Source organism: Eumetopias jubatus, unplaced genomic scaffold (genome assembly GCF_037043125.1).
Source record: "Eumetopias jubatus isolate StellerSeaLion01/CBP00866 unplaced genomic scaffold, mEumJub1_p1.0 scaffold_9, whole genome shotgun sequence".
In the NCBI taxonomy this organism is placed as follows: Eukaryota; Metazoa; Chordata; class Mammalia; order Carnivora; family Otariidae; genus Eumetopias; species Eumetopias jubatus.
In genome coordinates this window covers 125529954-125544859 of record NW_028274815.1, presented here as the reverse complement: position 1 = coordinate 125544859, position 14906 = coordinate 125529954, and the positions used below count along the sequence as shown (strand labels likewise).

Below are 14906 nucleotides of genomic sequence, written 5' to 3'. Positions count from 1 at the left end.
ACTTCCCAGTTCCAGGTTGAAAAGTGCGTCAGGGGAGCGGTCTGGCCCAGTTCCAGATGAGGTTGCTGGATCACTCCACTGTGGCAAAGGGTCGGGTCTATGAGGCCATGGATGGGAGAACGTGAGTGACATGACGTGGCGTAGAGGAAAGACTACGGGCCCTGAGGCCAGATGGACTTGTGCTTGAATCCCAGCTACTTATAAGCTGTGTGGTCTTGGTTGGGTTTCTTTGCCTCTCTGAGCCCGTTTCTTGTCTTGATATAATGACACCTACACTTCAGAGTGTTGGTGCCAAGTTCAAGTGAGGTAACATACGTGAAAATGCCTGGCATAATAAATGCCGGAAAGAACACTGGAAATGCATATGAAGGAAACAGAAAGCCAGCAAAGCTTTGGTTTTCTTTGGGAATGGTAAAGCAACCCTGAGCAGAGGAAAGCAAGTAGTCCGCATGTGTAGAGATCACAAACCAGGGTCACTCTTGTACTTGAGGCCACAGTTGGGGTCTCAGCACGAATAGTGGGTTCAAGAAGTCTGGGTTTGAGTCCAGACTAGACATGGCCAGAACTTGGGTCTCAGCTACATTGTCTGTAAGGCAGCATGCTGGCTGAGAGTGAGCACCCCTTACATGGCACAGGTCGGAGTGGTTTCCCTCTGATGCTTCTGTCTCACCAGGAATGACACCCAGACCCCTTCCCGTAGGCCACAAGGCTCTACGTGCTCATCTTCACTCACTCCTCCCATCTCACTGCCACCGACTCTCTCCTTTGTGCTCCGTGTTCCAGGCACGGAGGTCATCCTTCCGACAGATCACACTTCTGTCCTTGCCTCGGGGCCTTTGTTCTTGCCGCGCCTTCAGCTTGGAATGTACACGGTCCACATGTTCTGCCTGGCTGGCTCCTTCGGGTCATTCCGGTCTCCCCTCCAAAGCTGTCTCTTCAGAGACCTGCCTGGATCACTATATAAAGCTGCCTCTGCCTGCGCGCGTGTGTGCACGCACACATGCACACTCACACACATGCGCACATATTGCTCACAATCTCATTCCTGTTTTATTTTCTTCGTGGCACTTCCTCCTTCTCTGAAATGATCATTTATTCATTACATGCGACACAGACTCGCTGTGAGTGTGACAGCCACAAATCTAAACCGATCTCGGTAAGTTGTCTTGCACCAGCAACTCAGATATTGCCAGCGCTGCTGCCGCATGTGGTCAGCAACTCTTGGGAAAGCTCCCAACAAAGCAAACCTCAAGTGTCTCTTCATTCCACATAGTTCGTTCTTGGAAGATTGAGAGTAAAACCTTGTACAGAGTACGTATGTTTAATGTAAATGGGCTTTGATTTAGCATCAGGTGTTAATAAACAAGTTTCTCACCAACATAAACGTCCAGCAGGATTTGAATGTGGGGCTGAGCAGGGGCAGGGCTGTCCCAGAATGCACTGCAGGACATCTAGCATCCCTGCCTCTGCCCCTTAAATGCTGACCGGACCCTGAGATCATGGTCACCACAAAACCACTCTGACACACTTCCAGAATACTCCCCAGCGGGCCATACTGCACACTAGGAGAATCACGTATCTCCAGAAAGGTGCAGTACTAGATACTTCAGAGTCTGTGCAAAAAAGATGAAACCAGGGCGCCTGGGTGGCTCAGTTGGTTAAGCGACTGCCTTCGGCTCAGGTCATGATCCTGGAGTCCTGGGATCGAGTCCCACATCGGGCTCCCTGCTCAGCAGGGGGTCTGCCTCTCCCTCTGACCCTCTTCCCTCTCATGCTCTCTGTCTCTCATTCTCTCTCTCACAAATAAATAAATAAAATCTTTAAAAAAAAAAAAAAGATGAAACCATCTAAAAGGCTCTGCCATGCGTCTGACTTGTAGTAAGTGCTTAGGAAATGGGAATTTACTTCATCTCTCCTCCCCTCCTTTTGGCCCCAGGTTCTCAGTCTGAGCAACAGGGAACATCTGTCATCAACGCTGGTCACACGGAAGGAAGACATGGTATTTCAGGGAGTGAGGTGAGTAAATTAGGCAACAAGAAACACACATCACCCCCACTCCCAGAAAGGCTGACAGAATAGCGTGACAGTTATGCACATAGCCAGTGGGACTATTATATTAAATACTGAAGAGCAGTTTGACTCAAGAGACTCACACTTAAATTTAGGTGTAACTCTATTCCTTCCCTGCTCTGGAGTAAACTTTAAGAGAACCCAAGGTCAGGTGAGGGAAGTATTTCTGGACAAGGACGGGCCGTACAAGGGCAGCTTCCCTCTGAATGCTGGGCTGCACGTGGCCCCGCTTCCTGCAACAACAGAGCGGGATGAAGGATGCCGAGATGACCCTGCATCCAGACTCTCCCACCAGACCCTCTGCAGAGGCTGGTCGCTCTCTCACTTCTTGCCCTTTCTTGACCTGGCCATCTCTTGCTCATTTTAAAGTTCAGGATGTATTACCTCCTCCAGAAAAGCTTTGTGGGACCCCCCGGCAGAACTGATTGTCACTCCCTCCTCCTGTGTCCGCGCTTGGTGCACTTCCGTCTACTGCGGTGTCTCCACGGGCGCTCATGCTTGACCGACTCCCCATCCGGGTCTGCAAGAACTGCGTCTGGTCATCTTTATAACCCTGCCAACCAGCTCAGGATCTGGCACACAGCAGGCACCCAACAAAGTCTTCTCCCTACCCTGCCCCCTTCTCCCCCCGCTTTGGATTCTGGAATAAACACACCACAGAGAGAATATCACAGAGGTTCACAACACCACTATCCAGGCTACAGATGGAAGGTCTCATTTTTAAAAAGAAGAAAGTCTTGTGTTCCAAAGGACAGTTTATTTAAAACAAAGGTGGCAATGTGTGGGAAGTAGGGAGAACAATAATTCTAACATAAAAGCACACAAGAAGCACCTCAAATTAAAAAAAGGGGGTGCAGGGAGGAAGCTATGTCTCATACATATACAAACTGCTGACCTCGATTATTTACATCCAAACTTTATAAAATAGCATTTCAAGTCAGCACTTAAGCCAGTGTTATTAGTTTTTATTACAAAAAGTTAAAGCTACAAACTTCACATTTTTAAGCTGTACACATCAGCAACAGCATTTAAGCTTTTTCCAAGTTGGTTCGAGTGCAAGCTGGTGGAAGAGATTCTTTTTCCCCCAAACACAAAAAAGAACATGGAGTCTAAATACAATGAATACAATCCTGATGAAAACACACAGTGTGTAAGAAAGGATGGGGTGAGAGGCTGAGGAGTTGCAATCTTTAGAGGCAATGTGGTTTGCTAGAAAGGGCACTGGAATCAGAATCAGAAGACCTGCATTGGAATCTGAGCTCCGCCATATTTGAGCTGCATGACCTTGAGCAACAGACTTCACCTCTCTGAGCCTCAGTTTCCTTATCTGTAAAATGAGGACCATAACACCTTTAAGTTTTAACAGATATAGGGCTATTTAGATGATCTATGGAGTGAGCTTTGGTGTTTTGTATCTTTCAGGGAATTTGTCCATTTTGTTTAAGTGGTTGAATTTATTAGCATAAAGTTGTTCATGACATTGTTCTTAGCCTTTTAATATCTGTAGGAGCTATAATGATGTCACTTCTCTCATTTCTGATATTGGTAAGAGCTACTGAAATTTAAATGGTATAATAAGTCTCTGGCATCTGGCAGGTGCTAAATAATTGTTTTCTGGGTCAGAATATACAGTCTCAGGGATTCAAGGTTACAGCTCTTAAGTTGCTTCAGAGTATTGGTCCTATCTATCTATCTACCTACCTACCTACCTAGCCAGCCAGCCAGCCAGCCCAACCTGCATTCATCCATCTATCCATCCATCCAGCTGGTGGCTGGGAGAAGGGACAAAGGAAAAATAGAAATTTGCTTCAAAATTACTGATGAAGAAGCAATCAAGATATCCTTAGAGAATTTGAGATTTTTTAAAGATACAATTGGGTGTGGGTCATTGTTTCTTAAAAGGAGAGAAGAGGTGAAGGCCACAGAGTTCCCTGGGAGCTCGAGTCACAGATGCTGAAGCTCAGGGCTCAAGGAAAGCACGCTGACCTACCCTGAAGTGAGTGCTCACGGGGAAAATGAGGACCGGCCCTCTGCCTTTGCATCACTAGGAAACAAATCCACCGGGCCAGGACACGGACCTGGTCCAAAGAAACTGACTCCTGGCCAGAGGGTCTGTCCAGCTAGACTGGGGAACAGTGGTCTGTGCTGGGCCAGCATGGTGGGGTGCACACATGCCTGGAACAGAATACACTCCGGATCAAGATTCATGACCCAAGAATATTTATGGGGAAAAACTGAAATCTTCTTTTACTTGGATCTAGCTTAGGAAGGAAGAAATGGGCACTTCCCCTCCTGTCTGGCCAAGTACAAAGTCCTTTCTAAAATGGAAGAGGCTGAGGCAGGCCTGTTCGCGAGCACAGCAGATGGTGTGGGGGAATGCACCCTCCATGCTAGGTTGGTGAGACTCACCCGGCTGTCAGACTTGACTAACTCAGCCGTTTTCCAACCTAAAACTGCCAGTTGGAGTTATCTATTCTCTGCAAGAAAAGGTGGTCACTTCACTTTAAAGACTTGTGATTTTCCTTTTCCCTGTGAATACTGGTCCCACATGGTGATGCTATGAATCCTGATTCTGCCGCTTACTAGCCATGTTGCCTTGGGAGATACATTGCCTTTCTCTCTCTGAACTTACTCCTTCACCTATGAAGTGGAGATCAAGTACTTAACTTACGGGGTTATTGTGAAGTTCGGATCTATAAAAAGCCCACCTAGCTCAGTGCCTGGCATATATTAAGTGGTCAACGAATGCTAGCTGCCATTGATTCTTCTAGTGGGATCCCCCAAGTGTCATCTGTTCTCTGTATCTGCCACATAACTGCCTAACTGGCCAAACCCTGCAGACCAACCATTGCCTCTTACATCTTTAAAAACTGGCTTTAATTGCAAAGAACAGAATCTGGCCAGAGAAGAGGAACATGCCCTGCCATTCCATCGATTTTCAGGTTTGGGAAGCAAAAGCAATTATGGAGTCAAATTACCCTATCTTTAGGTGCAGCTGAATCAGGACTCCCCCACCTAAGGGGAAGAGATATAAAAAAATAAGCAGACATTTGCCTTTCCTCACTGTCTCCTCTTTGCTGTGTGACCACACGTCATGCTGCAGAGGGATGGCTCAGTGTTGTGGTTTGGGAAGCCCTCTGATCTGCCTGACGCCCGAGATCGCCTGCATGGCACCGTCCGTTGTCCGCCAGAGGCCGCAGAGTCGCAGACTGGCCGAGCCTGAGCCACCTGGCTCCCCGGGGGGCCCCACCACGGTCATCCACGGAAGAGACCAAGCCCAAGCAAGCTTCCCTCGGTAGGGTCCTTGGGACAACCTGACCCAAATGGACACAGGTTTCTCCCCTCGGGGAAAGGAATGCTTGGATCAGTGGCCCAGGAGCGAGGAGCTCTGGTCCCGTCCCAGCCCCTACCTCAACTTGCTTTGTGATTTGGTCACCCTGTCACTTCCCCTCTCCGAGCCTCAGTCAGGCCAGACGATGCCTCAGGGCCCCTTCCAGCTCTAGCATTCTGTGGGCCTGCACGGAGCCTCCTGGGGAAGAGATCTCAGTCTGATATTCATGTATCCTTTCCAGATCCCTCGGCAGTAAAAGCAAAAAGAAAACAGTCACATATTGGAATGTGATCACAAAAGCAATGCCCTCTACCCCTGTCTGTGAAGAAGGCGGAGCAAAATGCCCCTGTGCGATCTTCGCGTGAACAACGAGAACTCTGGACACACTTTCCCTTCTGCGTTCTGCGGACTGCACACAGCCCTGTGTGTGTGGAGAGGTCCTGGCAGGCCTGTCCCCGCACTGGGTCACGTCTCCTCTTAAGGCACTGGGCAGTAACTGTGCTGTGACTCTAGGTGGTTGGGAGAGTGCAGATGGATGGAAGGCATTGAAGCCACGAGGGGCAGTTTGCAAAGAGGATGCCAGGCTTCTCCTGGGACTCAAGAAGTAAACACAAATTCTCAAGGCTTTCCCTTGGACATGGTCCACAGCTCCAGAAGCCAGACATGACCCACACAAGGCAGAAACCATGGGGAAGAACTGGCCCAAACCTAATTTTTAAATGCAGCCCTGCAGAAGGGTGAGGTTGGGTCCTGGGAGCAGAGTGACCCCAACAGCCTCCCGGCGCCCCCTGCCCCCCTGCCCCACAGTACCATAATCTTACAGAAAAGAGGCCAACTGTTTAAAACTGTACCTGTACAGAGATGCCACCACACTCAGTGGGGAATCCCGTTATAATTTATATATATGTGCATATTTATATATTTTTAAAAAGTCTTCCGGAAAGAACAATCGAAAGCTATTGGGAGAAGAAAGACAAGACAACATGTAACACTTTCCCAGCTATCACTCATCCTGGAGTTTCTGTTCCTGGGGTTTAAAACTCTGAGTTTAGAAGCGCCGATATGAATCCTTTGAAATAATATAACTGACCAACTGAAATACACACACAAGGTGGCACGCTGATGGCAGGCAGCCCTTCCCACTGGCGCACTTCCTGAGCTCACGGAGGTGAAGGTGCTGTGGAGAAATGACGGGGCAGGGGTGTCGGCTACCGAGCCCGAGCGGCGAGCAGCCCGAGTTCACCCACGGCTGGCGTGCGGGCGGGTGCTCCAGGCCTCCCTCAGAAGTTCTGTTGCCGCCGCTTCTTAGCCTCAATGGCGTCCAGGATCGGCTGCCTCTTGGACTGGTACTTCTGCCGGATCTCTTCAATCTCTTGCTCCATCATGGGGTCGAGGGCCAGGAGCCTCTTCTGAAGGTCCTCCACTGTCCAACTCTTAAGCTAGAAGAAGTGGAAAGTACGGTCATGACAAAGCCCAGGTCAGCGCAGAACAGCCGAGACGCCGAGCCTGTCCGGGCACCCAGAAGGGAAGGGTCTTCCCAGAGTCTGGGGTGGCAGTGGTTGGAAAGTGACAATTCATTCACTAACGGCATGCCCCAAGCTCTATGAAGATAATTTATCCCTGGACAAGTTCTCAGCGCTAATCTCTTTGATTTACTCCGCCTTGACCAAGAACTTAACCAATAATACTTTCACCCCTATCTTTTCAATGAATTACATATCGATGCATTGTTAGGCCATTAAAATAACAGCCACTTGGGGTACGCAAAATAATGCTTGCCCCTAATTCTTGTCCTACCCTTCAGATGAGCCTCTGGATGGTGACCGTGTCTCTTTCTGGATCCCGCACCAGGGAGAGTGGATGCTCACTGAGGAGCAGATGCTCCCCCGCCCCCGAAATGTCTTAGGCACTGCCATAGTGATCATCATTAACACTTATCAGGTGCTAATCATACACCAGGCACCCCTCGAAGTGCTTCACACACAAGTGTCTTAAGAATAGAGACACAAGCCTTGAGCGTGGAGTGGCAGGGATAGTTGGAAACCTCTGAGATTAAGTTTCCATCATCCAGAGGGAACAACAACACTTAATATATAAACGAATAATAAAAGCTAGTACTTATATAGTGCTTTCTATGTGCCAACCGCTCCGTGCTCTCCATACACCCATTCATTTAATCCTGGCAACAACCCTATGATGTGCATATACTATCATCCCCATGTTATAGATGAACAAGCCAAGGAAGAAGGCGGGGAAGTAACTTGCCCAGTGTCTCGTGGCAAGTAAGTGGCAGAATCAATATTCAGACCCAGGCGGTGAGGCTCCAGACTTCACGCTCTTAACTGGTATCACAGAAGAGCAGACTCGCAAAGCCCAGTTTTGAGAACCAACTCCATCTGTAGTTCAAACATGGCTCTGCCTCTTGCAAATGCTGAGACTCTGGCAAGTCACCTATCTCTCTCCAGGTGGTTCTCCCCTGTGGAAATGGGACACCCATGCCTCATCAGGCTTAACATAAGAATTAAATGTGATCGTGGCTGTAAAGATGTTGGCACAGTGCCTGGTGCATCGTGTGCTTAAAGCAGGCGGTGCACGTCACAACCCTCTCTCTATATACCAGAGCCCGGGAGTGCGCTCATGTCCGCCCTGTGTCCGCCGCTGTGGGGTAAGTGGTTTCACTGCTGTATGTACGGAGTGTCACTGAGTCCAAGCAAGGCCGGTCCTGGCTGGCAGGGGAGGGAATGAAAGCCCCCATTATCCACAGCAGGTGGTGATTAATTCTGTGCGTTTACAACCAGTCTAATAGGTGCAGTGTTCCAAGAACTCAAAGGCTCACTCAAGTCTTCGGAGAGATTTATGGAATCACCGTGTCCTCCAGCTCCTTCCTGAGGCCTCAACAGGGAAGCGGGTGTAAGAAGGGGGTGAAGGAGCCTCTTTCTGTCCACCCTTCCTTTCCAGGGTGGGGTGCGACCGAGAGGGAAGGACTACCATGGCCTCTCCAGGAATAGTTTAGTGCCCTGTCGCCACAGGAATTTGCCTTGGCCTGCTTCAGGGAGGTGGTCTGAGAAGCAAGAAAAGCCTAACAGTTCAAGACGAAAGGCTCTTTGTGAGGTGGGAATGCAGAGCCGAGAGGGGGGTGGATGCTGGAAAGCTGCGCTCATAAAACCACATCTTGTTTCCAGCCTGTGGTTTCAGACCAGCTGGAGTCTGAGGACTCTCCAGAGAGCAATGCTCGCCTCATTTTTAGCCTTTTCAGTTCCTCCTCTGAAAAGAAACTGCCCTAAACCTAATACTGAGTGTTACTGGTAGCTGGGGTATTAATCTTTAGGATCCCAGATGGTTCGTCTCTAGTGGCTGTGCAACCCTGGACAAGTGACCTCACTTCTGAGCCTCAGTGGCCTCCCCTGGAGAAGAGACCCCGGTTCCGCCATTCTTGGGCTCTCATGAGGATCAGGTGGGTTAACAGGTATGACGTTCTCAGCGCGGAACTTCACATGGTATGCAATTTGCATAAACTGTAGTTATCACCACAGTTATTAATAACTGCTGTTGTTGCTATTAATACTATTGTTATTAATATTTTGAAAAGTCTCTAATGAATCGCCCATAAACAAATTGTTCCTATACCTCTGATCCAAGTCAGAATCAAACAAGTAAAACGAAAATATTCTACTCTATTTCAGGCTAACAATACCGAAGGGTCAGCATTTTCCCACATCTGTTAACTTATTTATAGTTTAACAAAATATTTTTCATCCATCCAACCATCAAATATGCACTGAACACCTACCATGGGCCAGGCACTGCCCAAGGCACACAGGATAAAAAAAAACCAAAAACCAAAAACCAAAAATCACTGCCCTTGTGAAGCTTATTACATTTTAGTGAGGCGAGACAGACACCTGAGAATGAACTCAATAAATCAGAAGATTACTCTCATGCAAGAGAGTGAAAGGGGAAAGGAAAGAAAAACCTTAGCGAAGGAAGGGGAGCTGGGAGTTGGTAGACTCACTCTTCATCATCCATCAGGACAAAGCGTCCACTATGAAGACCTCAAGGTCAGGGAGGCGGCCCTGGCTTTCCAGCTTGTTCGGCAGCTTCAGACCAGCCCCTCCTGCCCGCCCCCCAGGCCTCCGTCTCCCCCCATGTAAGAGAGGGCTGCCGAATGACCTCAGGTCTTGTTAGACTCAGTGGTTCTCTCCGTAGGACCCATGGATCGCGAGCGTCGGAATCACGTGTTAAAGGGCTGTGCGCGACCTGCTCACACCCGCTCTCCAGGTGAGGGTTCTGCTCACTGAAGGAGCTGCGCGAGTGTCTCCTGCGGCCCCTCCGGTCTGCCACGCACGGTTCTACGTCCTCTTCCTCGTTTTTGTCAGAGCAAAACTCGCACACAGTTACTGCTGTCTCTAGTCAAGGCTTCTCAGTATCCAATTTCTATGCAGCCCTTCTGCCCTCCGTCTAATCTGGAAACAACAAGCACCCCTGCTTTACCACCGCCACCTTTGGACTAATTTACTTGCCCTAAGGCTTTGGGCTTAAGTTACACCTGACCCATTAGAACACAGCCGGCCAGTCACCGCTAATGCCTCGGTCACACTCCAGATATGGATTTTTCTGAAAACGAGCTCAGAGAATGGTTCCGTGGCGCCAAAAGTAGCCTCTCACCTTCCTGGTCCTTGGTGGCAAAAATACACTTCCAACGGATATCTTGCAGTGGAGTACCTGTGGTTCTCTGGTTTTGCTAGCCAGCTTGCCGAAGGAGCCAACCCTGGCCCGGCCGTGCAGGGAGCTTGAGCTGTTCACAGTAGTGAAGGAAGTACCACCTTTCGGGACCTTATTTGTCCCCTGGCATTTACACATCCTCTCTGTACTGTGACCCCCACACGTACGGCTCCACAGCAGCATTCTCTTCTGAACACCAGGCTCACACATGCAGGGGCAGATCCTACTTTACATGTCAGCCCCAGATCAGCTCATGGAAATCCAGCACCTTAATCCGACCAAAACAAAACTCTCGAGTCCCACCCTCCCCTCACCCCCAAACCTGTTCTCCTCACATCCCGACCTTCCCCACCTCAGGAGGGGCACCACCATCCTGCCAGGCATAGAATCATCCCTGATTCTTCCTTCCCCTCACCACCCCCTGCCCATATCCCATCCTTCGATCTCATCTCTAAAACGTGGGAGTAACTCAAATCCAACCCCTCAGCCCAGGCCACCAGCATCTCACGGCAACAAGCATAATTTAAAATACAGAAAGGAACCAGATCACATCCCCCTATGTTTCCTGCTGCACTTAGAATAAAATCCAACAACACACCAGGGCTACAAAGGCCTTCCATCTCTGGCCCCACCGGCCCCTCGAGCTTCATCACCTACCACTCTCCCCTTTGCTCAGGACCCTCTAGCCACCCTTTACTTCAAATCCTCAAACAAGCCACACTTTTTCCGGCCCCAAGGGCTACCCAGTGACTGATCCTTCTGCCCAGATGGCTCGTCCCCCGTTCTTCCTTATCCTTTAGGCCTTAGCTCACAGATCAACCCCTCAGGGAATGTGAGCAAGCCTTCCCTGAGCATCTTCTCTAGAAAGATCACCTCCCCTCATTCTCGATCTCAGTCCCTACTATACTTCCTTCAAAATGATCATGGCACCTTGTAATCAATCATTCTTATTTCTTTTCTTTTACTTGTTGTGTCTCTTACTAGGACGAAAGTTCTATGAGGGCAGTGACTTTATCTTGTTCACTACACTACGCATTATATTGGTTGAGGGAATGAATAATTTGCCCTTCATTTCCAGTCAAATAATAACGGAAGCCACTGAAACCAAGAAGCAAGCTTCCCCAAGCACCACCACGTGCAGGGCTCTGGGTAAGGTGCTGAGGGGACCCAGGGAGAGAGTCCTGCCTTCAAAGAGCTTCTATTCCTCTCAACATTCTTTTGAAATTGAAGGAAGTCTGCTCCCTTGATTCCCATTTCTGTGTTTGATACTGACTGATTAAGAAACAGGTCTCCAACCCTGGCTTAGTCACCTCTAAAAGTCTGTCCACTTTAATTTTTTATTCTGACAAAAAAGAACTACTACTTTGGAAAGAACGAGATGATCAGAAGACGACAACGTGATCCTTCTGCACAAGACAAAATGCCAAGCCCAGAGCCACAGGCTCCTTAATGAAGAAGGTGGGTTATGCTGAAGAGAATAGACCAAGCACAGGGATTTTCTGCCCTCTTCCTGACAGAGGTCACAGAAGGGAGGAGAAACTGAACTAAGCCCTTAACCATGGTTATTTAGAATCCCCTGACCACCTGGATGCTAATCAACACATCAGCCTTGAGTAGATGGACACGGATGGGCTCAATCTGACCATGCTGATGTCGTGCGGCTAGACACACTCTCTAACGAACACCTCGACCCCACTCACCATTACCTTTCACCCTCCTGCTGTCTGGCCACGGATGTCTGAGCAAGCAAAGGTGACAGCATGCGTGCAGGTGAGAGTTCTCTTCAAAGGTGTGCTCCGGAAACGTGCCGTATCCTCGAGGGGGCACTTTCTTAGTCTGAACTTCTGCCTCACCCTGTTTCAGCCGGATACAACGATGTCCTACTACTGGATTCTACACTTAGACATGGAGGCAGTACGTTCATTACTTGAGCATATGCCATGCGTTCAGCACTGAGCTAAGCAGGTGTCTGCACAAATAAATCCATCTGATATTATTCTTGTCCTCCTTTTACAAATGAGGTCAATGAGGATAAGAGTGGGCAAGCAATTTGCTCAAAGTGATACAGCGAGGAACTGGAAAAGACTGTAACCACCACCCCTAAGGGTTTCTGGAAACAGGCCCGTGTTAGTGAAAAACCCGGGAAGACTGGAAGAACTACAAATTCGGCTGACATTAAATACATCAGATGGCCCTCGATTTAAAAAATGCCACCATGAGCTATGATGGGTGACTTCAGGCAAGTCACCTGACCTCTCTGGGATCGGGTTTCCTCATCTGTAAAATGGGGATGACACTGTCTACTTCGCTGCCTTTCCTCAAGTAAAACTATGCAAGGGCCTGCTATGTGCCAGGCACCACTGCTGAGGGGCAGTGACCCAATTCAAGGCTGCCAAACATGATTCAAATCGAATCAACCAACTTTCCCGGCAGCTCTACTGGGCCAGGAACGCGGCTGGGCAACGTGAATGTAAAAGGCAGCATGTGCTGGAGAAGCAGCGAGGTTTCGGGGCAAGAACACTGGCTCTGGCTCACATGGACCTGGGTCCCATGGGAGCTCTGCCCTCGGGCAAGTCACCTAATATGTGCCTCACTTTCCTCGTTTTTCAATGGAGGACAGCAGTATTTATCCAGCAGGGAGCTTGTGAGGTTTAGCGGTGTTGGTAAAGTTTATCACATAGTGTCTGGTGGACACCAGAAAGAAAGTGGTTAAGTGGGAGCTACCACCTTAAATCCTTTTTTGGAAAAGGGGGAAAATGTGTAAGTACTATAAACAGTAGCTCTGTTGCTAGAAGAACTGAGCCCGATGAGCTCACAATATGGTGCAGGACACATACCACACACACAGCAGGGCCTCCGGTGAACTCTGTGTGAGAAACCCCGAATCGGATGAATCTGGCTTGTTTCCTCGGGGCCAGACCACAGCAAAACCCTCAGATTCCCAACATTATGAATACATGAATATATGGAAACTGGTTTCTTCTCAAACAGCCTTAGCAACTACGAAACTCTGCATTACACTGCATCAGACAGCCCAGAGAAGAGCTGAGATCCGGTTAAAGTTTCATTACAAGTGATAACCTCACGGGAATTAGAGTGACAATGAGCCTGTCTTGCATGAGCAGAGTCAAGCTGAACTAAACACACGAAAATGTATAGCAGAGCTTCATCCTACCCTGGCAACGAGGCCCACAGTGAACAAACGGGTCTGGCCCATACCCAAGGTACAGGGTTCAAAGTTCTGCTCCTCTGTGGCTAGAAACTCTCATCTTAGAAGTCTATTATACAAACAGAGTCGTGCAACGTCCCCAGAAAACCATCCGAGAGACTTGCCAAAGTGTTTAAGGACAAGCTTCAATTCTGTACACATTACGCTTGTGCACTCCTAATTCTGCATCCAGTATTACAACCAGGATTTCTCAAACACATCATCCCTTCTGGACAGGTGAGTCAGGCTGATGCCCTGTCTGTCACAGGTGATGTTTTTATAGTGGCCCAGAATGAGGAAAGAACACGCCTTTGGAATTTAGCAAGATGACAAGGAAGCTTAATAGAGTCGAATGATGCCACCAACATGCCATTCCTTACCTTCAACATCAGCCACTAAAAGGTCAGCAAAAATGCAATAGAGAAAATGCACCAAGGGCAGTCAAAAGCATCTAGGGTACTGATTTAGTTCCATCAAAGATACTCATCCTTTCTTGATGTGACTGTCTCTATCCAGGAGTAGATTCTAGACTGGGGAGAGGAGACTCTAGTCAGATTCTCAGGGGATGCAGTAATCTCTCAGCAGATGAGTGAGAAGTTAGTCAAGCAAGCAAGCTGACAATCAAATAACAGCTTCTGTGGGTGAAGTCAGTATGAGGCCATTCAATTTCAACACATCTTGCTGCTTAAATGAATCCTGTGAAAATTCTGATGGGAAATTTCCTCTGATTCAAATTACGGTCATGCCAAATTATGCTTCCATCAGCCCCTTGTAAAACCTTCCTAATGCAAAACCTAGTATTAATCCCATTTTGAGTTTATGATTACTTCAAATCAATCCATGGAACTGTTCTCAGAATTCCAACCGAAGAAAACAGGGCTGCATGTATTTCAGATATTTACCAAGAAGACTGGAATGAAACACAGACCTTAATTAAGCTGGGGTAAAACAAAGCAGTTTGGCTCCAGGCAGGCTCCTGATGGAATGACACAAGCTCTGAGGAGGGCCAGGAGCCTGGCTTCAAACAACCTGCAGGCTGTCTCCAGGGAGCCTCCCGCCCAGAGGCCCAGTGCGCACCACACGCGCGTGTGGGTGTGAAGGACGTGCTCTGATACACCGTATACACAGGAGGACAAAACGCAAAAGTGCTTTTTTTAATAATGGGGTTTCACTATAATACAAAGTTTATTACTTGCGTATTGTTAGTTTTTTGTGATTTATCAAAAATCATCCTTCGATTTACATGACAAAATTAATTTCTGAAGTAGTGCTTTTGCATGCTTAGAATTTACTCCAGCTCTGTTCGGGCATGAACTTCCACAACTCACTCTTAAATCACAACGCTCCTGATTTTGTTGTTGTTTTGTTTTTGTTCTGTGAGTTTTATAACAGTCGTTGGCCAAAGGTAAACAAGTTTTGACCAGACCCAGATTTTTTCCCTACCATCGTGCCTCCGGCTTTCCACAGCAAGAACCCATAAGGGAACTTTCATACCGCAAATACCGAAGAATAATGGATCTTAAGAGGCACCGAGTACCGGCCACGTGTGCCAGGCCTGGCTGGGGCAAGAGTAGG

The 14906-nt window shown here is 48.4% G+C and overlaps 1 protein-coding gene across 1 annotated transcript in view; it reads right to left on the bottom strand.

Annotated features, from left to right (window-relative positions):
- Positions 1-2807: 2807 nt before the first annotated feature.
- The window catches only part of STK4 (serine/threonine kinase 4), an 88005-nt gene continuing 75906 nt past the window's right edge, over positions 2808-14906 (bottom strand). The window contains exon 11 of the mRNA XM_028121896.1: positions 2808-6840. Coding sequence (XP_027977697.1) covers positions 6682-6840 — 159 coding nt within the window. The 3' untranslated portion in view covers positions 2808-6681. The remainder of the gene's footprint in view (positions 6841-14906) is intronic.